At 43.4% G+C, this 25,868-nt stretch overlaps 1 protein-coding gene across 1 annotated transcript in view; it reads left to right on the forward strand.

Moving 5' to 3' along the window:
- The window catches only part of Plcl1 (phospholipase C like 1 (inactive)), a 306,702-nt gene extending 282,067 nt beyond the window's left edge, over positions 1-24,635 (forward strand). The window contains exon 6 of the mRNA XM_051153833.1: positions 24,180-24,635. Coding sequence (XP_051009790.1) covers positions 24,180-24,362 — 183 coding nt within the window. The 3' untranslated portion in view covers positions 24,363-24,635. The remainder of the gene's footprint in view (positions 1-24,179) is intronic.
- The last annotated feature ends 1,233 nt before the right edge of the window (positions 24,636-25,868 follow it).

The raw sequence follows: 25,868 nt of genomic DNA on the forward strand, positions 1-25,868 counted from the left end.
ACCTTACGTGTGCTAAAAACACTGAAACTCTTGAGTATTTTTTTTGGAGGATAGTATTCCCAGTGGACTCCTGACTCAGTTGTGCTCTGGATGGAGAGCTCTTAAACTGCCTTACCATGCACTCTAGTATAAGGAGATTGGCACCTCCATCTTTCATAAGTATTCATGGGCCAGCTGTCACATGCTACTAGCAGCCAACACCATGAGTCACCTAGAAAGGAAGTGGTTTGTGGCTTCTATTGTCTTGGAATTTCTAATCAATGGAAAACAACTTTAGTTTTTGAAGGTTAAGCTGCTTTCCTTAAATATGTACTAAACAATGTATTTCACACACACACACACACCTACAATATTTGGCTGCCGTGGGTGGTTCTTAAGGAACCCCAGCACCATGCTGAAGGCTTGCTTGGTTGCCAGCTTGCAGAGTCACTGGAAGGGGGTGTGCAACCTCTTCAAAATGAAGTGTGTATGTGTGTGTTGGAGGGGGACAGGTCACTTCATCCATTGGCCTTGAGGGGGCCATTGAGACTCAGCCCCTTCTTTCTCTTTTTTTGCTTCTTTCTCCCCATGAAGCAAGTGTCCTTTCCTTCCATGTGCTCCCACTGCTGCTGAAGACCTGAAAGCAACAAGGCCGGCCCTGGACAGAAACCTCTGAAGTCATGAGCCAAAAAAAAAATGTACCTTTTCTTGGTAAAAAGTTGTTGTTCTCCAGTGTCTTGTAACAGAGATACAAACTATATGTGCTATCTGCAAAAATTACAGTTGCTTTGAGCCACAGATATGGGTAGAGTTTACTCTAAGTTTGCACCCACCTCCCAACCTCTGATTAAATCAGGCTTCGTTATTAATTGCTTTAGAATTATTCATGCCCTATGGGGGCACATTACTGAACTGGCATTTTATTCCTCCAATCCGCTTAAAAGCACTTACTTTGAATTTGTGCTGGAATAACTAGAGAGATGCTTTGGAAGTGCACGGTGCCTGCCTGCTGGCGAGAGCGTGGCGATTTGCACACTGCCCTCGCTCTCTTAGCACACATGTTGCAGGAAACCGGTTCCTGCTTATCGCGCCCTTCATATATTCAAGAAACAGCTCTCTGTGAAAAGGGAAGCCAGCATGTGAACCCCTATACATGCAGAAAGCGTGTATTTGCAGTAACTACATTGAGCAAGCAGAGCAAGAGGCTCGAGACAATGGGCATTGTGTGGCCCGAGTCAACTCGGAAAGTCCTTGCGAGCTGGAGTCAGGAAAGGAGAAAGCCAGACACTTCCTCCCTTTCCTCCTCTAGTTAGCCTGGGAGAGAATGGATTCTGTTGACAGCGACTGTCGGTGACATGAGCATATGCACTTCATGTCCACTGAAGCACTAGAAAGAAGCGTAAGGATCCAGAGAATATTAGAGGAGGGATTTAAGTTGCTGGTCATCTAGATCTTAACCTTAGATGAATTTGACAAGTAAACAGAGTTTAATTTCTGACCCCACAGGAGAATTAGACTCTTTTGGTGGAGCTCATATCTTTAGGGCATCTGGTCCCCCTTTCAAGTCTACCTAATGCTCCGAGAACTGAAAACCCAAGGGACAGATCTTAGTCTTCTGCATAAACAAAGGCTCTGAATTTATTTAAGGACATTAAAATAAAAACACCTTTATAAATAATCCAGGCGTACTTGGATGAGAGAAATGATTTACCATTTGCCTTTCAAATGGAAGAAAAGCCATTGTGTTCTTGGCCTGGAAAAGCCACTGCCGGGAGGCTTTCGCTGGGCCCTGCCTCTTCACCTTGTCAGTCTGCACTTGCCTGGAGTCCCAGCTCAGAGCAACACCCCCACACACCAGTATGGCTTCAGGAACATTCCCTTCTAAGTGTGCCCTTGCCCTCCCTACTCACCTGACCAGGTAACTGCTCTGTGTCACTCAAGCCTACACATATTCCTCTCTTACTTTCTAGGGAAGCTTCCTGACCCCCAACACTCACACCCATTCTCTCTGAAAATACCTGTGGCTTACACAGTGTCCTCCCTGAGTTCCGCTAAACTGCTGTATTGTCACGGTCTGTTCCTTTGAGAATGCTGAGTCAGCTCCTGTGGGGGTGGAACTGAAGGTGAGCCTGCAGATGAACTTCAGGTCAGAAAAACAAGTGTATAGAGGCCATGCAGTGGGCTCCAGACAACGTGACTAACTAGCCTGCGGGAGGGTGAAACCCTTGTTCTGAGTGGCTACAAAGCCTGTTAACCTCATTCAAGGTGCCCATCATCCCTGTTTGATATACTACCATGCCAAACCTGCTTTTAAGAGCCACAGGTTCAAAGCCTCTCTGTCTCTTGGGGGACCAGTTTTTGCACTTTCTGGAGGTTTCTTTGCTTCACCTCTGTGTAACTTGGTCTCCCCCACCCAACCCCAAGTGTTCTATTTTTGTAGGCTACAGACAGGCTCGCCTACACACTGGACTGGGTAATTTGGTACAAATGTTTGTCGCCATCTTTAGTTTTCTCTTCGTCTAGGTGGTTGCATCTTGACTGTTGGGGGTGATTGCCACCGGCGCCCAGGCTTCTCCATCAATGGCAGCTCTATCTCCCTGCACCTGTTTCCCAGGTGTATGCAGAGTGCAGATGAGCAGAGCGTATTTTACAAGGATTTTTCTTGGCCTTATTCTTTATTTTATAATTATAATGTTCATATTACATTTTTTATTATTACAAGAGAAGAAATTCAACATGTGTTTGCTGAATTGACTTATGTGGATAAAACCCATAAAAGAATATCAGAAATTGCCCAGTGGAATAGACTTTAGAAACTGTTGTTGTTGTTGCTCATAAGAGGATTGGGCACTCTGATTCTCTTCAGATTTTTGGCTTTTTAAAGTAAGGTCCCATTATTAATAATGCAAGTGAACTTCAGAGGTTTTCATATAATCTTTCTAAATGTCTGGGTGACTTTTATCTTTGAGTTCCTTCCTCCTTTGTGAATGATCACCATCCTCACCATTGTTACTCTTTAAATATTTATCTAGAGCTCCCCATTCCTAGTGTGTATAAACACATGAAGATGCTTAGAGGGGGTGAGCCCTTTCCTAGCGTTCACTCAGACTCCAAAATGACCGACACCCTTGCTTTGTCTCTCTTACACTTCTAGAATAACCCTTCCATCTCTCTCTCATCACCATTTTCATCTAGGCCTGAAGGTTAGGCCAATATTGAGACCCAAACAGCCTAGAGCTGGGGCTCTAGCTTGTAGCCTGGCAAGAATTTCCACCTTTCACAGAAAGGCTACACTGTATGGTTACACTGAGCTCCTACGCTCCCGGGTGTGCACATGCAGAGAAGAGCCTCCCTAGTTCAGAGGGCCAGGCGGGGCTTTCTCTTCACAGTCTGGGAGGCAATCTTGCTTTAAACAGAAAGGAGTCTAGTGCAGTTGGGTGTAGATATCAAGTTAGTGATTGAGGGAGTGATGCTCTAGGCTGGATTCTGTCACCCATAAGTTTATATGTTGTAATCCTAATCCGAAGTACTTCAGATTGTAATTGGTTTAGGAGGAGGAACCCTTAGAGAGATAGTTAGGTTTCCCAGAGGTCATAAGGTGGGCCCTGAAATACAAAGTGTGCAGCTACTGCACACAGGGACTTACATTCAGAGCGTAGCACAACTAGCTATTAAGTTGCAACCATGGCAGGTACCATAAGGGCTGAAGTAAAAATAACGTTGCTTCATTCGCTGGAGGTTGGCACCACTCTCCAACAAATGCTAGTCATGAATGTCGATTCAAATGTGCATTGCATCATTAAAATTAAATGAATTTCTCATTTTGTTTTTTAATGGTGCAAGTAGCATTGCAAGTGCTCAGTAGCCACAAGTGTCTGGTGTCTCACACTGTGGGCAGTAGATTTTTGTTGAGGACACTGCCTTGGTGGTTGAGTCACACCAGAATTGTAAAGCAAAAGGAAAGAGCCCTTAGCTGTTGATTCCTTCGAGAGTGCAGACGGGCACATCTACCTAAATGGCATGCTTTTGTGAGCAGGTCCCAGGCTGAATCTCATCTTCCTCTAGCCTTCAGAATGATGAATGAGGCTTGATCGTAAAATAGAAACAAATTTTCTTTTCTTTTAGTAGTCTGAGTATTGACATTTTGTATTCTGAGTCTGTTCCTTGTATATGTTTTAGAAATTTGTTCCTACTAAGGAATTCTTTATATTTTCCCAACTCCATGAGATAAGTGGCGTCTACACATGGATGAGAAGCCTTGGAGACCTTCACTTTACAGTGATCTAGTGTTGAATGTGAACGGAGCGTGGGGCAATCTACATGTGGTCCAAGTCCAAGAAAGAAAGAAAACAAAACAAAAATATACGGCTGTGGACCAAGGAAATTGGCTGTGGTGGCCTAATATTCTTGAGATTAGCATTCAATTATTAAAATGTGTAGTCTCAAGCCACAGAATAGGAAGAATATGTGCAGTAGGGGCTGTTTCTTCCAATTCCTGTCAAGGTCATCATCAGCTGAGATGTTGCTCAGTAAGTCATTCCATTTAAAGATGCTCTTACTTGTTTCTCCTGGTGACTTTCCTTTTCACTACGTGTGCCAGCTGTGGTGGTCCCTCTGCAGCTCTGCAGGTGGCTGTTTTTACTCCTGGCCATGTCTCTCTGTACATTCTTTCCTTTTATCTCCTCATCACAGCTTCTCTCCAGTCTCTAAGGTTCATCTCCAAACAAGTCCTCAGGAAAGAACTATACCTATGATTATAAATCAGAAAGTGAAGAAAGATAGGAAAGTAAGAAATAAAACAATTGTGCTGCTCTGGGCATCTCTGCTGCACACCGGTCTTGTTCTCTAGCCTGGGCCATAACCTAAGTTTCTAACATTCATTTTTCAAGTTAAAAATATGGACTCATTTCCTGAGCTGACATATGAGAAAACCAATTTGAACTAGTATTGAAAAAAAAAAGTGGTTCCGTCATGACAATAAAATGATGGGCCTTGGGTTGGAGAGATGGTTCAGAGGTTAATCGCACTGGTTGCTCTTCTAGAGGTCTTGAGTTCAATTCCCAGCAACCACGTGGTGGCTGATAATCATCTATAGTAAGATCTTGTGTCCTCTTTCGGCATTCAGGCACACATGCAGGTTGAACCTTGTATACATAGTAATAAATATTTAAAAAGAAAGAAAATGCCTCACAGATATGACCACAGGCCAAACTGATGGAGACAATTCCTCAATTGGGACTTCTTCTAATGGAAGAGCTGGGACCGAAAAAAAAGGACCTGGAGGGGCCAGGAACTCCACGAGTGGCGTGGGGGCTATTACAGAGACTAATGCACCAACTAAAGACCATTCATGGTGAAGACTTAGACCCTCTGCTCAGATGTAGTCGCTAGGCAACACAGTCTCCTTGTGGGCCCTACAATATGGCGAGTAGGGGCTGCCTCTGAAATGGACTCTGGTGCCCACTTGTTGATCACTTCCCCCTAGCAGGGCAGCCTTGCCAGACCACAGAGGACGAGGATGCAGGCAGTCCAGCTGAGACTTGATAGGCTGAGGTCAGATGATGGGGGAGGAAGGCTGCCCCTTTCTGAGGACTAGGGGAGAGGGGGAAGGTATGAGGGACAGGGGTTGGGAGGTGCGGGGGGGGGGTGGGGGCAGGACCAGGAGGGGACTAGGGAGAAGGCTACAGTTGGCATGTAAAGAGAACAAATTGAAATTAAAATAAATTAAAAAATTTAAAACATGATGGGCCTTTGGAGATGCATGACTTTCAGAGTTTACTAAGACCCTTTTCCACCTGCAGCCTACGAACAGCTCGTTCACTTAGAATGGCGGTGTTGACTTATGGAACATCATTGTATCTGATGACTTTGAAAGCTATCAGAATTTATTTGCAGCTCCACATGGAAGCAGAGGAATGAACCAAATGGCTTCCTAAGAATGTTTCTAATCCCTGGAGCACCAGCAGTGTGTGCACAAATGCACTCTCTCCACCCAAGCCCAAAGCAGGGCTGCCCCCTGCTGGATGATGTGAAAAATCTCCCGTTGTATGGCACTAGACATACTTGGAGCATAAGGAATCTGCTTTTACTTTTAACTTTGGGTAGATTTATGCATATTCAAATTAATGTAACTCATATTTTTATTTATTGAGCAGATTTTCCATTTCACACAAGTAAAGGGCTCTGAAATTAGGAGAAAACAAACATTAGGGTCCTGGGATAAATCAAGCTTGAGAAATAACCCTCAAGTTTGGGCTTGTCTCTATAATGTTTCATCTTTTTCCTTTTTTCATTTCACAACTCATTGTTTAGTTATCCATTGTTCAGCTTAGCTGAATTTATATCTCTATTTCTCAAACATATAAAAGGCTCTTAGAAATGAATTTGGCCCCTCCAGCGTTCTTCCTCTTTGTTCCCACCCACATCCCAAACTTCTTAGCAAAGTTGTTTATAAGTACCGAACCCACCTCTTTACCTCCCACTCATCCTTAGCCAACTTTAATCTGTCCTCTTTTCCAACACTCGATTCTCTCCAAGGTCACCAAAACCTCACTGTGACAGACTGCCAACACTTGTCAGTCTTACTTGATTTTTTTCTTACTTGATTGCTTGGGAGCGTCCCCTCCTCATTGTTGCACACTGTCCTGTCTCATTACCGCGTCTATGGCTCTTCTCCCAGAAGCCTTTGCAGGTTTCCTTCCCTTATCCCTCCTGTTAAATGTTGGCATTTCTCTGGATTGGAGGGGGGAATCTCTTCACCTTCCCTGCCCCCATCCCTCTCTCTCTCTCTCTCTCTCTCTCTCTCTCTCTGGATGGTAACTGTCTGTACAGATGGAGTTGATCCTCTCTGTGCTGTCACCTCTGTTACTGAGCTGTCTCTGCTTACCTTTGGGTAGTCCCCGCTCACTCGCACACACTTCATGTGTCCCGCTACCCAACATCTCCACACTACAGCCAAGCCAGCACATCCACAGCCTGCTTTAGTAGCACCTGTCAGATGCCTACCTCGGTGAGTTAATGAACCCTGCATTATCCCAGGCAGGAAACTGAGTTTCTGGGAGGGAGATCTTTTTCTGATCCAGGTTGTGTTAGACCAGCCCTCCTGGGCATCTCCTTAGGAGCTGTTTCTTCCCTTAGTCCCCACCGTCAGGGTTGCCCTTTCTTACCGTGAGTTTGTTAATTCTCCTCTTTCTTATACGCTCCTGCCCCTTAAATAGCACAGCGGATGGGGAAGCTTTTCTAAATATAAAAATGGCGTGGCCACCATGCAGCCTCAGATTTCTTCAGCCCTTCCTGCACTTCTCAGAGTTGCTCTGTACAAGTCTGTGGCCTGTCTTCCCCACCCCCTCCTTTCCAGTCTCCTCTCTCATTTCTCCCAGGCTCTAGTCTCCCTACAGTGAACTTGTTCCTGTTCTTCCGGGGCTTGGGAATTTGATGGTGCTGTCCTTGAGACCTCAGCAGTGTGTCTTGGAGCTGGGGGTATGTAGCTCAGCCATGAAAGTGCAAGCAGCCAGGCTTGGGGGTGGGCATCTGTAACACGCATGTGCACACATGCGCATATATGCATGCACGCAGGCACACAGGTACTCAAGCATGCAGGAAAACCACCCTATCCTCCACCCTTCCTCCCCTGAACTTCGGTTGTCACACATGCTGCCTTCAGGATGCTGCACTGGCATCCCACTTCTCCCACCCCCAACATACTCTCACGCAGGTGTCCTTGCTGTGTGGTCCCACAGCATCCTGGTGTTCCCTACTTAATTGCTTCCTTATCTTCTTCTCCACTCTGGTCTTTTGTGTTTCACATAATTAAGTGAATTCCAACACAGCACCTTTAAACGAAGCTTTAATTAATAAACTCTTAGGATGCTAGGAGAACTCAAAGAAGCTCTCATTAAATCCCATGCTTCCCAGAAAAGGAGAGCTAGTGGCATTCTTAAGGTCACTTAGCCAATTCAGAGATTATTAATCGTTCTTCCTGGAGCTGCCAGCAGGCACAGCTCCACTCTGTCTATCCCTTTCAATAAGGTGGCTTTCTCTCCAAGCAGCCAGGGAAGCCTTACAGTGTGGCAGCAGCACAGTTCAAAGCTCATTTTCCCTCTGTTATTGACTAGGCAATGAGTGTGAGCAAAAAGGCAACAGCCTTGTCCCTTCCCACTTAGTACATTTTTTCTTGAGTTACTGGGACACAGGCTGCTTGTGGTCTTTAGGTGAGACTCTGAGGCCATGCATATAGTAGGTCTCCTGGGTGGAACCTCAAGGCCAATCATTCTGCAAAAGTGCCTTGGGGCCAGTGCACTCTTTTCCTCTCCCTTGGGAGGGGAGGCCAGTGGATTTCTTTCTTGGTTTGTGGCCTTAGGAGGGCTCTGCTTCACACCTCTTTCCTTTAATTTTGTGACAACTGGCTAAGGCTCTTTGAGCTTCCCACTTCTCTGAAAGGGTTAATCAGATTGGTTTTTCTGAATCCTACCTGGTGTGTGTCCATCTCACAGGCCACTGGCCTATTACTGATTTGGCCACATGTGAACGTGTTCAGAGAAGCCCTGCTTGTGCAGTGCATCCCAGCTCAAAAGTCAGCTTGTGTTGCTTTCTTTCTCGTTTTTTGTTAAATTAAAATAGAATTACATTCTTTCCCCCTTTCTCCTCCCTCTAGTGTCTCCCATATTACTCCCCACGCTCCCTTTCAAACTGATCATCTCTTATTCTTTAATTATTATTTGTACATATAGATCCAGATATTTGCATGAATAAAAAATATAAATGTACCTTGCTGAGTCTGTTTAGTGTCACAGACCACTTGATATCAGATAAGCATATAGGGGACTCATCTCTAGGAAAGACGAATGTTCCCTCTCTCAGCAGTTGTGACCTGATTGTAGTTCTTCATCTAGGGGTGGGGTACCCCACACTGGAAACCTCCCTTGTTAGGATTCTGCGACAGTCTGCCTACCTGTGATGTCACTGCTTACTTGCCATGGGGGCGTGGTCCTGCCCAGGGCCATAGAAAAGAACAGACCCTCCTCTCTCTCTCTCTCTCTCTCTCTCTCTCTCTCTCTCTCTCTCTCTCCTCTCTCTCCTTCTCTACCTCTCTAACTCTTCTCTACCTTTCACTGTCTCTGTCTGTCTGTCTGTCTGTCTGTCTGTCTGTCTCTCTCTCTCTCTCTCTCTCTCTCTCCATGTGTGTCTCTAGGGATGGTTCCTGTATCTCCCTATTAAACCTCTTAAGTGGATCTGTTGCATGGTGTGATTTCATCCTTCTGTGCAGCTCCGCTGTTCACCTCTGACCTCCGCTGCTCAGCTTTTTACATCCCTAGCCAAGGGTGGTTGGCTAGATTTATAGTGCCAGACATGATTTCCCCCCTATTGAGTATGCCTTAAGTCCAATTAAATAGCTGTTGTTTGAAGGCTCATATGGTTGGCGCACACCCAGCACTTGGGAAGCAGAGGCAGGCCGACCTCTGAGTTGAGGCCAGCGTGGTCTACAAAGTGAGTTCTTGGACTACTTGGAAAAACTCTCAAAAGGAGGATTCTCATGCTTGGTATTGGGGTTTTTGTTAGTCTATAGCTCTTGAGGGAAGCATTATGGCTCTAAATGACATAACTTCATTTAAAGTATATACATACATATTAGCATATATTTAAAACATATGTGATTACATTTATGTATATTATGTGTAGTTGTAGTTAGATATAAAATTATGTGGTTTTCCATGTTTTTTTTTTTTTTTTGACACCCTTAACATTTGTGCTGAAGAGGTGAAGTAGGAAGGGTTACAGGTTGTTCTGTTTGTAATGGAACTGTGGCTACAGAGAGTATCGTCAAGGCTTTTCAGAGAGAGAGTTCCTGATTTTCTACAGGGGTAATTGAAACTTCCTGTTACTCTCCTTTTGTTTTCTTAGTTCACATATCAAATTCTAAGGAATATCAGCTACTGTCGTGTCAGTCGAATGTGAGCATCCTTCCCCACTGCCTTCATTAGCTTCATTTTTCACAGTCATCTATTCTGGGAAGAGCTCAGAGGCCTGCATAGAAGGAAGGATTATGGAGGCATGGGGATGACACAAAACTGTAGGTTTTGTGAATGTATGGTGATTTTTTCCCCCCAGCCATATATATTTATAAAGTTGATTTAAGAATAAAAAGGTAAGAATGATGGTATTTGAAATTTAGAAGAAATGTTTTGACACATATATATGCATTAGTGGTGCAAATCTATAAAGTCATCAGGAGTGAGGCTGGGAAGTGTAAGTCTCCTCAGAGGTGGTACTCACTCACTGCTGTGACCTTGCTGTTTACCCCAACAGTGTTTGTCACTTCGGAGTCCACCAAGAGTGGGGGAATTCTCTTCCAAGGTGTTAGTGCTATGTAAACTTTGCTTTGTGATGTGGGTTAAAAAAAAATAACAGTGTGGAAGATTTTATGTGGCACTTAGGCTAATTTTATGTGTGTGGTATAGCAGATGTTAACAGTGTCTGAATATTAAGATCTACTCATCGATATTAATTAGTAGAAGAATTCTGTTTGTTAGAGATATGTAGAGTGGAGCAAACATATGTAGTGACAGATGAATTATCAAGCCAGAATGACCCTGAATGACCAAGCATAAATTAACATTTACTAGACATCCCACTTTTGTACACGGTTGAAAACATTTAACTCACACACACACACACACACACACACACACACACACACACACTCATGCACTACTTCAGTTTGTGTTGAGGGCAGCTTGAGTGTGAGATCTGTAGCTTTAGTGGATCTCAAGTTTGCAGAGAATGGGTATAGGCCTTTCCTGGGAATGGCCATTGGTTTGGTGTTTAGCCAGATGCCCCGGTGGATTTGAGACAGCAGAATAAACACTCATAATAGACCAGGTTTCCAATCGGCCGTGGATGTGGAAGCCAAGTTGGCCATAGATTCAGCTTGATTTTTATGAAGAAGCAGAGCACTCACAAGGAGCTGCATTATCCTCAGTCACTCGAGGGGCAGGATATTACAGTCACCCTTCTGGTGATCAGTAGATTGCAATCACCCCTGCAGCAAACAGTATGTTGAAGTCACCCCTCTAGTGAACAGTATATTATAGTCACCCCTCTGGCAAACAGTATATTGCAGTCACGCCTCTAGCAAACAGCATATTGTAATCACCCCTCTGGTAAACAGTATATTGTAGTCACCCCTCTGGCAAGTCTTCCTGGCAACTCCAATTTACACAGATCTGGGACTCAGGCCAGGAGGAACGGGTGCTTTCCAGTTCTGGGAATAGGCCTGGACTACATATACGTGCTAATATCCAGTCTACGAAAGCATCAGTTGTAGAGACTGAAGCATGGGTGTCCTCAGTGAAAGGACATGTCTAGACCAGACTCAGTAGTGCCACTAGGACTGTAGGATGCCAGCACTGCAAAGTGGCATGGAAGTGTCTTTGAAGTTGTAGAACAGGGGGCTCAGTCTCTTTCTCTCTCTCTCTTCTCTCTCTCTCTCTCTCTCTCTCTCTCTCTCTCTCTCTCTCTCACACACACACACACACACACACACACACACACACACACACACATACCAGTTTGCTTTTGGAAGCCATGGCACAATGCTGGGACGAAGCAGCTGAAGCTGAGGTCAGTCCACCTTGTTGGGGGCCTTTGGTTTCACATCTGCACTCTTATTCTAGCACTTTCTCAGAAGTGCCTTTTGACGAGCAACCAAATACCAATAATTAGAGCTGTGTAATCAGAAACTTCTTAAAAAGAAACCTCACACAGAAAACATCAGATTGCATTTTTAAAAACACACTCTTGTAATATTAGTAAGGACCTTCCCAGCCTTTGTCTGCTCTGACCTTTGGAGCATCCTACACCCCTCAAGTTGTTATGAGTGAGTCTCTGGAGATGAAAATAGTTTGAGTTACTAGAGTTAAGGTTTCTGCAGTAGTGGCTTCTCCAGGATGTCCAGTGATATCATATGGCAACCAAAAAGGTTGCATGAACTTAAATTTCAAGGACTTTTTTTTTTTTGGCAATGCAAGGTCATCTGAGATATTGGAACTCTTCAACAATGCTAGTTTGTTGAAATTTTATTGAACTGCAGAGGTGATCCTCGATCTTCTGTCTTTTCTTATTAGATTAATTAACGTAGAGGAGAGGAATATAAGCATGAGAGGCAGAGTAGAGAGCGGGGCATCATCAAGCCATGCTTTCTGTCATCCGGTTGAATGGGTCTTTTGTCAGAACGGTGGAAGCCTTCTCAGGACGCTGGGAACTGAAATTCATAAGGCTTTCAGAATCATATTTTTCCAGTTTAGCTTAGGGTTTTCTATTATTCAGCTCACTGGTGTTGAAGCAGTTTTGTTGACATTTTCTGTAAGTGGATTAGGCTTGCAGTCATTGCCCACAGCACACAGATGGCCTTTCAAATGCTGCACCCTTGAAGGAACCCGTCACAGGGAATCTTGAGAACTGCAGCAGGTCTGTCACGGAAGATGATGCTCACTATTAACTCCTTTTGCTGACAGAGGACTTCAGTTCATTTGTGCTTTCTCCTGTTCTGAAAGAAATAGCCATTTAAAAAATATCTTTACCATGGAGTGAGCAACCCTTCTGTGTATGATACAATCCTGTAGCCCTGAAGTGATGAGATAGTCAGCTGTTGGGGGCGAAGGAGGGTGACACATCCTGAGGATCCCCAATAAAGCCTCCACATGAGTGCAGGTACATCTTAAACAGAGAATGAGTCTTCTCCAGGTTGAAGTAGGGTTGCCACCCTGCTTTTACTCTTGGCGATGTCTTCTTCCCAACCTTCCCCGAATCCTTTGTGTCACTGCCAAAATGCCTTTAGTTTTCAAGGTTCACCGTTGTCAGAGTTCTGGCTCTTCTCAAATTATGTGAGTTGCCGTCTTTGGAGGCCAACTGGCATGGGATGTAATTAGGGCTCATTGCTACTGCAAAGAGAGATGGTATCCGAGGATGGAGTGATGGATGAGCACGTCAGCAGCATCCTTCCAAGTCGTGCTTGATGCCCATCATGAATCAAATCCCATTAGGGTTTATGATGGCATCCTTTTTAAGATTTATTTTCAATTTACCTTGAGAGTGTTTTATCTTCATGTATGTCTGTGGACCATGAGTATTGGAACCTATAGATGCCAGAAGAGGGTGTTGGACTTCCTGGGGCTAGAGTCAATTACTGGAGTAAAATGTGAGTAATTTCCTTACTTAGGAAGTGGGTGGCACTGTCACTGTTGACACTGAAGCATTCTATCACGTACCAAACTAATGAAAACAGAGATATAGGGGAAGTCTGCAGAGGTAGCTAATCCCACACCTAGAGCAGTGGACTACTAAACAGATAGCTGGCAGTGCCAGCTGTGGTGCCAGCTGTGGTGCCAGCTGTGGGGTTCCTCCATAGCAGTTGTTGGTCGGGGAGGCTTCAGAGTCCCCCATACAGTGCAGGCTCTGGTCAAACCTCTTGCTGTCAGGCAACTGGAGAATACACCTGATTGTAAAGACACCACCACACAGCTCGCTTGCAGGCTGGACTTGAGCTGGTGTTGTCGGCTCTACTGGTTAACTTTCTTACTTTTTTTTTTTTTTTTTAAGTTGGAAAACTGTGTATTTTATTTTTAAAATACATTTATTTTATTACACATGTATAAAACAAAGTGCATACAGCAGGGAGAACCTTGTGACAATCATGAGTTCTATATATGTTAAATTCACAGTAGTTTGGCTATTCGCACTTGTCCAGCTTGAAGTAAATGTCTTTCCTGTCTTGTTGGGTCTAAATTTCTGAATGAAATTCAATATCTATCCTAAAAACAACTCTAATAACTTAACTTCTTTATGTTGATCTAAGATCTTATCCCCTAACCAACTAAACTTGATTGTAAAACTATACTATCTGGCCTTCAGTGCTCCTCAGAGACTTGAGAAGGAATAAAACTTAAATTCCTGAGTTAACCAAGAGTGCAAGTTAGCAGCTTCCAAAATGAACAAATTGACTCAGGCAGTTTACTGCCTGAACAGTCACCCAACACTCTCTATAACTTTGGAGTCTCATCTTTGCTTTCTGGCTTTCTCCTCCAGACTTATTCACAAGGCAGGAACTATTGAGGACTTGCTTACTCTGTCTTGGCAGATTGTGGCCATCAACTCTGCCTGCATCTAAGTTGCCCATTTTTAGGCAGAATTCTGTTTGTGGCAGGAACGAGGATATTTTGCCCAGTGGCTTGTTTGCCACACTTGAAGCCATCTCTGTAAGAGGGCTCTTTGATGCTCATCATCTTCTTTGAGGTTGGCTGGGTGTTGTCAGGAGTTAACTTGTCTTGTTGTCAAAGAAATTTTGGATTATAAAAACATCTTTAAATGCCATATTCTGTGTGTCTCTGAGGCTTTTGAAGACATTATTTAACTATTTTGCCTCATATATCAATAGAGTCATATCTATCTGTTAGACTTAGGATATATATTCTCATGCTAAAATCTGACAAGTATTTGGCATGCCCATGTTTTGTATCAATATACTAAATGCTATACCAATGACTTAGACATAATCTTCATTATGAGCAACAATTAATGCTTTGAGTTAAGGAGTAGGTTCAATAATCTACCTTTTGTTCTATCCTTACCTATGTATACAAGATAAAGGAAAAGAGAGACATTTTTGAATTTCATCTAGTTTTTTCTCTGTATAAGACCAATAATGACTTATGACCACCTCCCAATGAGAATAAGCATTTGTAGACCAAGAGAGCAAACAGAAACCTATACGACCCCCCACCTCCTTAGAGGGAATGGGGCATCTTTCTCTTAAGGTTTCTTCAGGCTGAACAATACCTTGGTAGGGGACCAAAAGGATTGGAAAAAAATGCCTAAGCAAGCCAGGGATTATATGTGGTCTAGTTTCTAAATGTTGAGAGATTCCAGGCTTAGTGGTAGATTGAAATGGTGGCCCAAATTGGATCAGATGTTTTCTACAATGCTGCCCAGGAAGCTGTCCAAATCCGATGAGTAACAACAACAGAGTCATCTGGGGATGGAGCTAGGAGGATGCAGGATGTCAGTGTCCATCATCCTGAGAGGAATGATTCCTGTCAGGTATGATCTAGCATCAGTGTCTGGTTATTTTGTCATGAAAATACAATTTCTCACAAGCATTGTACAGTTCAAACATTATAATTGTATGATGTTTGCGGGATGCACAGAACAATTAAAACTAGTTTTCTGGTCATTGTATGGGTCAACATAAGGCGTTCTGCAATCTTCCGTCATGCTATACTAAGAGTGGCCTCTAATAATAAGTCACAGAAAATCTATGGCCAACATGAGGCCTCTCTATGCATTTACATTGGTATCTCTGCCAGTCTCAGAGCTATTCCCATGTAGTGGGATTAGGAATATAAGTTACCTGCTTGTCCTGCAGTTTGAATTCTTTACATCCCAATCTCTACTGGTTAACTTTCAAAGTGCAAGAAGGTACGATATAGGACAAGAACAGACATCAGTGGTCTTTTTTTTTTTTTTCTTTCTTTTTTTTTTGTTTAAATTTTATTTTTATTTATTTTTTTATTATTAATTTATTCTTGTTACATCTCAATGTTTATCCCATCCCTTGTATCCTCCCATCCCCCCCCCCCCCCCGTTTTCCCATTATTCCCCTCCCCTATGACTGTTCCTGAGGGGGATGCCTCACATTTGACCATGTCCCCTGGAGGGGGAGACCTGGTGGCACTCAGAGGAAGGACAGCAGGTAGCCAAGAAGAGACATCAGTGGTCTTATTCAGTTATAAACTCTGTGAATTATAAAACCAACCTTCCAGTCAAGACGTGCCCATTTATAAAAGAATAACACAGCTGTTATGGGTACAACCAACTATCCTCTGATTGAATTTGAGGCCTGAACCCTAGGAGGAGTCCTGTGAGTAGTACTGTAGATGCCATCAACAACCCATGCCCAAGGAGGTCAGAGGCCTAAGTGGGAAGCTTGCAACAATTGTTTAATAAAATCAACATAGCACCAAATTTTCCTCTGACTGTCTGTGTTTATACCCATAGACAAAAACTACCCTCAACCCTTAATCAGAGAATCTTCTCTTTTTAGTGAATGGTAGTAAATATAGAGACTATGGCTAACCAAGATATGAAGAATAGGTGATTGTTGAGGACTTAAATAAAGAACTTAGAGTTTCAAAGAACATTGTGAAATAGGGGATAGAAGAAATGTGAGAGCGAGAGTATGGGGATATACCTGTGAGATGCCATCACCTGGGCACGACATACCCACTGCAGTCATGGGGGTAGTGCCTGTGAGATGCCATCACCTGGGCACGACATACCCACTGCAGTCATGGGGATAGTGCCTGTGAAATGCCATTACCTGGGCACGACATACCCACTGCAGTCATGAGGGTAGTGCCTGTGAAATGCCATCACCTGGGCATGACATACCCACTGCAGTCATGAACTCAAAGTAGGTGTAGTTACTTGCACTGACTGTGGGTGAGACTGGTCAGCAACTAGTCATGGGTGGGGAAAGAGCTCATGTGCTCTGCTAGTTTACTTTTACACTGTTGGCTATTGACTCTTGGGGAGGAGAAGCCATTGTCTAGTTGTATAGCTGCTGCTGAGCTACCAGGCTCCAATGTACAGTTTCAAATCCGTAATCACCCAGGTAGGTCTCAGTCGGCCACGAAATAAAACAGATAGACAGGAATATAAGAAAGAGGTTTATGGGCAAGGGGAAATAGACAGGGGGTAGGAGGGAGATAAAAGAATCTATGTGATGATGAGAGTAATCTGTATTATATACATGTAAAATTATCAAAGAAAATATTTAATAAAAATCTAATGTATTGGTAAACTTTAAACCCCTTCCCAGATCTAGCCAATGGTCAGAATATTCTCCACAGTTGAGTGGAGAGTGTGATATGACTTTCTCACGTACTCTGGTGCCTCACATTTGACCATGTCCCCTGGAGGGGGAGACCTGGTGGCACTCAGAGGAAGGACAGCAGGTATCCAAGAAGAGACTTGATACCCTATGAGAATATACAGGGGGACGTAATCCCCCTCAGGAACAGTCATAGGGGAGGGGAATAATGGGAAAATGGGGGGGAGGAATGGGAGGATACAAGGGATGGGATAAACATTGAGATGTAACAAGAATAAATTAATAATAAAAAATCTAATGTATTGATGAGCAATGAAATTATCTTTTTGTTTTATAAAGTATGCGATTAAAAAGAGATTAAACAATAAATAACAAAGTATGTAGATTACATTTTAGCGTAATAGTTTGACAAAGCAATGTGTCATTTGTTTGAGGATCAGAGTTCAAAGGAAAAACAGCCAAAGCTAAGCTGAAAATGATAGCTCACGTACTCCACTATGATTGATGTATGGTCAATGTGGATCAATCCAAGGCTCATTGAGCTAAAAAAGTCAACCTTCTTCTTGTCATGGTGATAGGACGGAACATGGGCCTTACAAGTATTTCAACTTTTTCAGTGACAAGTAGAATGTCCCTAATAACCATTGCCATGCTTCTGAAAAGTGACCTGAACATTGATAACTCAGTTAGGTAAGAACTTCCTTTTTTTCGCAATTAAGTTATACTCATTCTAATAACCATTCCTTGGTGCCCTGTAGTTCTTGCAAACGTCCTCCTCGTTACCTACCCAGTTAAAATTTCACTCCGGGGAGCAACAATCCCGACCATGTTTCGTGCAACATTCCAAATACAGCAACACACTAGGAGTGCGCCATCGAAGAGAAAAACATCTATTCTGGTATTAAAGCATTTATGTGTGTTGTTTTAGTTTCTCAAATGAAGGATATTGATAAAGATGATTTTGACTTATTTTTAATACTAGTTTTTTAAATTTTTGTAAAGTTCATATATTTTATAAAAATGTCTTGATTGCATCCATCCACCATTACCTCTCTCCAACTTCCATACTGCCCCACCCCCTCCCTCTCAGCCTCATGTCCTCCTTTTTGATATTATTAGCAACCCCTTGAACACACTTGGTACTGTCCCTGGGCACTGGGTATGGGACCGTCCACTGGGACATGTCTCTAAACAGGAGTTGACTTTTTCTCATTCAGGAGCCATCAGAGGCCAATAGCTTCCCTTCTCTTCATGCAGGATTTTGACAGGTGAAATTGTAACCACAGCTGTTGCGAACTGATGTGTGCAGCATCCACGTCATGGTCAGACGTGTGCATCCCACAGCTCTTCTTCCCATCTGTCCAGTCTCATATTCTTTCTGTCCATTATTCCATGATGTTGCCTGAACCTTAGATGAGAAATGTTGATATTGATGATGCACTAGCTGTTGGTCACTCAGAGTTATTTATAATTTATATTTTGGCCCATTATTAATCTCTGCATTAACTCTGACCCATTACCAAAAGAAACTTTTCTGACCAAAGTTGAGAGCAGCACAAATCTGTCAGCATAAACATAAACAATTGGAATTCAGTTTGATAGCTTGAGCATTTAGCAAAATAGCAATAGTAGGTTAGTCCACAGGGCTTGTGATCTCCTCAGCCCTGGGCTTCTTCCCAGGTAGATAGAACCAGACATGACATTGCTCCTGTGGAGGCAGCGTTCTATCCAATCAGAAATCGGCTTGTTACCCTCATAACTGCTATGCCACTATTGTACAGTGGGCACCTCTTGCAGGCCGGTCAGTGTTATAGCACACAGGGTCCAGCACTTGGTGAGACCACTGCTGTCTTTTCTTTCCCAAGAGAATGCACCTTCTGGCACTATGATCTGGCCAGTGGGGAGAGAGCTTCCTGGTCTGTGGAAGTTGGTTTCTCTGTGGCCTACATCCAAAGTGAACAGTGTCTTCAGCAGCATGGTGTCACCATCTACTTACAGTAGGCTACTGTCACAGGGCTTCCAGTGCTGTGAAGAGACGCCATGGCCATGGCAACGTTATAGCTCAGAGGCTTAGTCCATTTTTTGTCATGGTGGGAAGCATGGCGGCATGCAGGCAGACATGGTGCTGCCGAAGGAGCTGAGAGTTTGACATGCAGATCAGCAGACAGCAGGAAGAGGAGAGGAGGGAGAAACTGGGTCTGGCTTGAGCATCTGAGACATCAAAGCCCACCTCCAGTGACACACTTCCTCCCACGAGGCCACGCCCACTCCAACAAGGGCACCCCTCCCAATAGTGCCACTCCCTATGGACCTATGGGGACTATTTTTATTCAAACCACTACAGCAATCAAGATCAAGGCCAGTAGCCCCTGTTATTTGGGGGACCTCCAGGTCTTCCCGGACCAATGATTCCAAGGGAGGTATCCCACGCCAGGCACAGAAACTTTTATTTAATAGCTCATGTTTTGGGGGAGCAGCATTGTTCACTCATGTAGGGTACTTCTGTTCAAATTCATTTTAAAGGCATATTTCTTAATTAGCTTTAAGATTACTGGATTCCCATAAGACTTTATGTATCCTTAATTTTGGCTAGCCCACACTCTACCCTCTCCTTTCCCTAATCCTTCTATCCTTACTATCCTTACTTAAACCTTTAACTCAAAGAATTCCTTCCATCTCCTGAGCTTTTTAACCTCTTTTAAGTAATATAGAGACCCCCCTGACCTATGGTTTCTGAATTAGTAATGGCTATATGAGCCTACTACCAATCTGCCACACAGTAGGTGGAGTGAACCATGCTGTCTATGCCACTGTGGTCTCTGTGGGCAGGTTTTCCATCAGTGGAGTCTAGGGGCTGGAGATTCCTAGCATGTGAACTCTCCCATGGAAAAAATATCAAGGGAGCCAGTCTGCCTGCAACTGAATGAATGTGCACTCAGAGACCTGCACACAGCTTAGAGAGAAGCTTCATCTCTTTGTGTGTGGCACTGTATACGTGTGAGGGTCTTTCCGTTCCCAGAGTCCCAGTTAGCTGCCTTAAATATTTGTGGTAATGCTCTGAGACACCCACACATTTCCTTCACGTGTGACAAAGCCACTGCATCTTCCTCTGCACTCATGAACTAACAGCACGAGGGAGGTGCCACTTGTAGGAGGGGTGGGTGTGAAAGAGCCGTAGATGCCTTCTGAGAGTGAGTCGGCTAGATCGCAGCCAAAACTATTCTCAGACATTGGAGGAGACTGCATTTTTTTTTTTTTTTTTGGCAAGAGAAATAGGAAAAAGAGAAAGCCCTAAATATCTTCTGATAGATTATGAAAACATGTGACTAACTGAGGATTTGGTTTTAGAATTCTTGCTTCCCTCATGGGTGTGGTGTCATGAGATAATGAGACATCATTTCACGCTTAGTATCTCAGTTCTCGAGTCATATTGGCTACCGTTTAACATCCTGGTAGCATTTTTATTGACTGTAATCAGCTTCTGAATCACAGACCTATGAGATATGAGTGAATGAAAGAGTAGGAAGATATCATAAGAACTAAGATATTAGAATGATTCGAAGTAGCAATGCTGTGAAACAGTAGCCATATTTACAGTTCAAATCCTCTTGGGTATTTCCTGGTTTCTAGGCCAAGTACTTTAATTGCCGTTAGTGTAGTTCAAGGGCTATGGCAAGGGATGTTTAATGTTCGTTTTTAAATATACTTCAGCTGTCTTTAGTTTTTAGCTTCAACTTCTTGTGATGATCAATTGCGAAATTTCATGTTCCCGACTGTTACTTTCTCAGTTTGTTGGAATCACTGTGAAGCCTTATATTCAGGAGACAGATAACCATGGTGGAGTGTTCTGATGAGCAGTGTGCGCCTCCCAGGAGTCCTCCTTGCTGTCCCATCAGCATCAGCATGCCGGGATACTCTGTGCTACTCTTACCTTCCCCTGGATTCATTTTCCCCTCTGAGCCGTGGATTCCCACAGGCTTTCTGATAGCAGAGGAGTGGCCCCTTGATGTTTCATTCAAGTTGAGTATTCTGTGGTCAAATTGTGCATTAGTTGCACGATAACCCCAGATTCATTTTAGTGTACAAGAGGTGCCTTAATGTATAAGCACTAAGGAAATAAAGCCCCCCCCCCCCACATTTCACTTTCTCTTCTTCCTCCAAGACCCCTGCTTGAAAAGAATAGCATCAAAACACTCTTTAAAATGCCTTCTTGGAATGAGTCTTAAATACACACTGTACAAGAGCCTTTTGCCTGATATAGCTTAAGGGAAATGCTACAAAGACAGCGATGTTTGTGACAGGGTGAAGAGAGGTGCGGCTAGCTTGTTAGGAGACATTTCTGAGCACAAAATGAGAAAAACCACTAAAGACAAATGCTAAGATGGAGTCCTTAGTAACGCACATCACCTCTAAGATTTTCTAGAATAAGAAACTGAATTTCTCTTCTGGTTCCAGTATCTTAATTAGGAATATCCAAAGGAGAGAGGAGGAGAACCACAGAACAAAGTTACCTTAATACTATCTCCTTTAAACAATTAAACCCAACATCCATCCATCCATCCATCCATCCATCCATCCATCATCTATCTATCTATCATCTATCGTCTACTCATTCACTCACTTTACAATCTGACTGTAGCTGTCTCCTTCCCCTTCTCCCGTGTAATCTCTCTATAGCCTTTTAATTTTCTCCCTTCCTTTGCTAGTAATTTTAGCTCTGTGTGTGTTTGTTTGTTTTTCTTCTGCCAGTGTATGCCACCACCTGCATCACCAGGAGATGATGTCGCTGTATTCTTGTGCACTGGTACAAACTGTTTTTCTCCAACTGGCCATTGTATTCTAGAGAGACTGACTTCTGTTCACCAGAACTGGCACAATTTGGTACTTAGGCTTGGATGCCACCTCTCAGTACTGAGGCAGTGACAGTGGGCTCATTAATATGCACTTCATAACCTGCTGTAGAAACAGGCATGCGAGTGTGTTATGCATTTATACCACCACGACTAATAGCTTTGTGTGTTTCATGTTTTTTGTCTTACTGACACAAAAGATGCTACTTTACTTATAAGGTGTTTGATGATCATTTCAAAACTAAGTCTAAAGTAAAGCCATGAAAATGATTTTAGGCGGAGTTGCATCATTAATATAGTGTTCCATTTTTAAGAACGCTGTCAATATGTATGCCCTTCAAAACTGGTTCTTGTAGATGCATCTTAAACATGCTCCTCAAACCTCCATTGTAAGATAGTTGCAAGTTATTTCTGATGGCACCAGAAAAGCCTAACTGCTTTCCAGGTCATTTTATAACAGTTTATTTGTGACCATTAAATGATAAACAGACGTCCAACCTGTTTTCTTCAATCTTAGAACTGCGAGGAAGGCCAAAAGACATTCTAATTATCTTAGCAGATGACAAAGTGGCCCATATTGCAACTGGAAGGCACTCTGATGTTCTCCTCTGCCCACCCCCACCCCCATAGGGGGTGAGGGGAGGCGGGCTCTTACTGTATCCTGTATTCCTGGTCCCACATCCTGTCACTCAGTGTCACGGGGGAGACCATTTTCTTCTCGGTCTCTGTGGTTGCCGTGGGTAACAGTGGGTAGGTGGCTTCACTGTACTTTGAAGAGTGTATGATTTACTCTCGAAAGAGGCCATATCTTGAAGTGGTGAAGACTACAGATCCTTGAACCAACTGCAGACACACTGCCAAGCAACTATGCGACACGGAAAAGTGGTTACTCTGGGGTTCTGTTTGATAATGGGTAAACTGAGCTTCATAAAAATACCCATCTCCTGGGATGCTGTGACAACTGAATGAGGGATTATGATTGGAGTAGAACGGTTATCTGCACAGAGTAGGCCCTTTATGTGTTGTGATATCTGTGCCTAGTAGTTGCAGTCTATAAATTATAAGTGGCTTCAACTTTCAGGGGCCAGAAGGGCCTTCGTTCATTAGCATGCTGCTAAGAGACTTTTCCAGGAACACTGTGAATATTTTCCCCCAGGAAATGTACCTCCAACTGACAGGCCTCAGCCTGCAGTCTCTGCTTATTGGTCTTTGAGGATTTTATTCTCATGGTGTGTGGAAAGGGACCCTGGGCCTAGAGAGGAAAGTCAAGGCTTTAGTTTATCTCTGTCCCTAGGTGACTGTGACCTTGTGCCTGTCAAATAATCTCATCACTTCTCCTTACAAGAAAGGTTCATGTATCCAGGCTCCGGGAGTGCTGGTCCATGGCCGAGCTTACTGAAGACAGTCCGTTTAACACAAATCGTAGGCAAAGTGCAGCCACTACTTATTGTGAGGGATTGTAACAAGGACGTAGCCATCACCCCAACAGGTTAGACTCGGCTACTGACTACATCTTGAGGAAATAAACCTTTTTAGGCATTTTTAGCAGGGAGTCTGTACACACTCTAGGAAAAATGACATTCATAAAGCTAAAGAAAGGTGGCATTTCGTCATGGACTACGTTGTTTAACAGACAATTGTCCCCTCCCTGAGTGAGCCCCTGCTTTATAGAATGCTCCCGCGGGCCTCACAGCCCCTGCATCCTCCCACACCATCCTCCCTCAGCTCTCAGGGTCTCACTGTTGTGAGAACAGGAGGAGGGGGTAGTTACTTCCTCTTTTGTCTGTGCACCCCAGAAACACAGCCCACTTCTGCACCCTTCTGTAGTCCTCCGGGCCCTGAGCTAATATCAGTGCATGCACTTAAACACCGTAATAATAAACTCAAGTCAAAATTTAAGACTAGCAGGGAACCATTTTCTGAAACGTTGATGCAAACGACAGCCTGCAGGTCCCAGTGATCCTCGTGCGCTGTCGGTATTGACCGATGAATGTGGTACCTTGAGAGACTTCTCTCCACTAGCCAGACAGGAACGTTTTCCTCGGGATGCTGAAAAGCTCAGAAGGAATGTGAAAAGCTAGCAGTGCACCAGCGGAAGTTTGTGGGGGATAACCCAATGTATGAAAGCAGTTCGGGGGGCACGAGGCAGGTGCGTTCCACCACCAGACGCTTCGCTGTTTTCTCTGAAGAACCAATTAGTTTTCAGTTTTACGGAAGAACACCTTTCCTCATTGTCTTCAGGCCCGAGGTTACAGGACAGAGAGCCAAGTCCTCCAATAATGCTGGGGAAACAAACAAACAAACAAACAAACAAACAAAAAACAACTTTGTGTGCATCCCTGGAAACGTGAGCGCCCAGGTCTGGGTCTGTCTCATCCCTTGTCGGCATCTCTTAGGAAACGAAGCACTGGCACTGCGTGAGCCTGGCGCATAACGCTCTTCTCTGCTGTTTCTGTCCGTTGTAGGGACAAGGAGACCTGCTGAAGAACGCCAAGAACGAAGCCGTGGAGAACATGAAGCAGATCCAGCTGGCCTGCTTGTCTTGTGGACTGAGCAAAGGCCCTGGCAGCGGTGCCGAGGCCAAGGGCAAGCGCAGCCTGGAAGCCATAGAGGAGAAGGAAAGCAGCGAGGAGAACGGGAAGCTGTGACCCGGGCAGTGCGCATGCGCCTGTCGAGGACTCTTGTTTCTCGCTCCTGTCTTCCGGTTTTGTTACAGTCTTCAGATGTTCACAGAAATGACCCCCTCTATGGGGTGTTGCACATAAACATATATTTTCACAGTGTCAGTATTTTTCCTGTAGTTAATTTATCTAAGTTAAAACTTAGGAGCAGGGTTTTAAACGCTGAGCTGTATTTGGCTGCTTGTGTGTGTGTGTGTGTGTGTGTGTGTGTGTGTGTGTGTGTGTGTGTGAGAGAGAGAGAGAGAGCGAGGAGAGAGAGAGGAGAGATGAGAGAGAGAGAGAGAGAGAGAGAGAGAGAGAGAGAGAGAGAGAGAGAGAGAGAGACTGTTTAAAATATATCATGTCACATTATTGGTTTTAGTAAGTTATTCCTTTATCCTTTATCTTTATGATCATGTGGGGACAGTTAATAATCTGAATTCCAATGAACATTTATTATGACCCATTGCTGTGGCTAATTTTACCTCTCTGCCTTTGTCCTTTAACTTGGAGATCTGAGCACAACTTATCATTGAAGAAAATCAAATTAGCAAATGTTTTACAGATTACATATAGATTCTAAAAGTCATGAAATTACGGAAGAAATGAAAGTGAGTAGAGAATCTTTTAAAATCAGAATTCTAGAAAGATAAATTAATTTCTTCGTTTAGCAAAGTCTTTAAAAATATTTATTAAATAAAATCAAATTTAGGAAGTTTCTGTAGATGTTTACTAAGCATGTGGCCACAGTGACTTGGTAGCCACCAGGCAGTTCCCTGACGCACACTAAATGGACTCTTGATGTGACAGTGACATTCAGTTGTGGAACTCCAAGGTTTGCAGGAAGACCTCATCCTCCTGAGGGAAGAATGGGATTCATTTTCTGTTACCAGCTGTAGGCAGATACAAGTGCTTAGCAAGAATTAGACTTAGTATAGGGTACTAAATTTAAAGACATTGCTAAAATAATATCATATCCTGTTGAGCTGACATAAACTCTGTAAGTCAGATAACGTCTTTATGATGATTTGAGAGCTAGCTAATTAGCATCTATGGGATACTGTTAAAACATACAGTAAAACACACAAGCAAGTGGCTAATTAGGGAATACTTATAACTATATCTAGATAATTTTACCCTAATGTCTTCATAAACTTCTTAAATGTAATGTTCATTCATTACCACAACAGAACTAAATGTTCTATGGTTGTGAAAGAATATATTTATTTAAAACATTGCTTTTATTTTGAAAAGCTTCTTAATTAATTTGATTAACAAATATGCTAATTTGGGGGCCTATAGAAGATAATTGTTGAAATTTTGCAAATAGCAACATCCTCTATATCTCTCGTGTTAGTTCTGACTCTTCTTAGTACTACTCTGTTCTTGTTGCACATTATGAAAGAGTAAAGATATTGAAAACAGATTTCTTGTTCTCTTGTCTTGAAAAAAAAAAAAGTTTCAGTTATGTGAAAGTGTTAGAGGGTGCACTGT

The sequence above is a fragment of the Acomys russatus genome, chromosome 12, assembly GCF_903995435.1.
Source record: "Acomys russatus chromosome 12, mAcoRus1.1, whole genome shotgun sequence".
In the NCBI taxonomy this organism is placed as follows: Eukaryota; Metazoa; Chordata; class Mammalia; order Rodentia; family Muridae; genus Acomys; species Acomys russatus.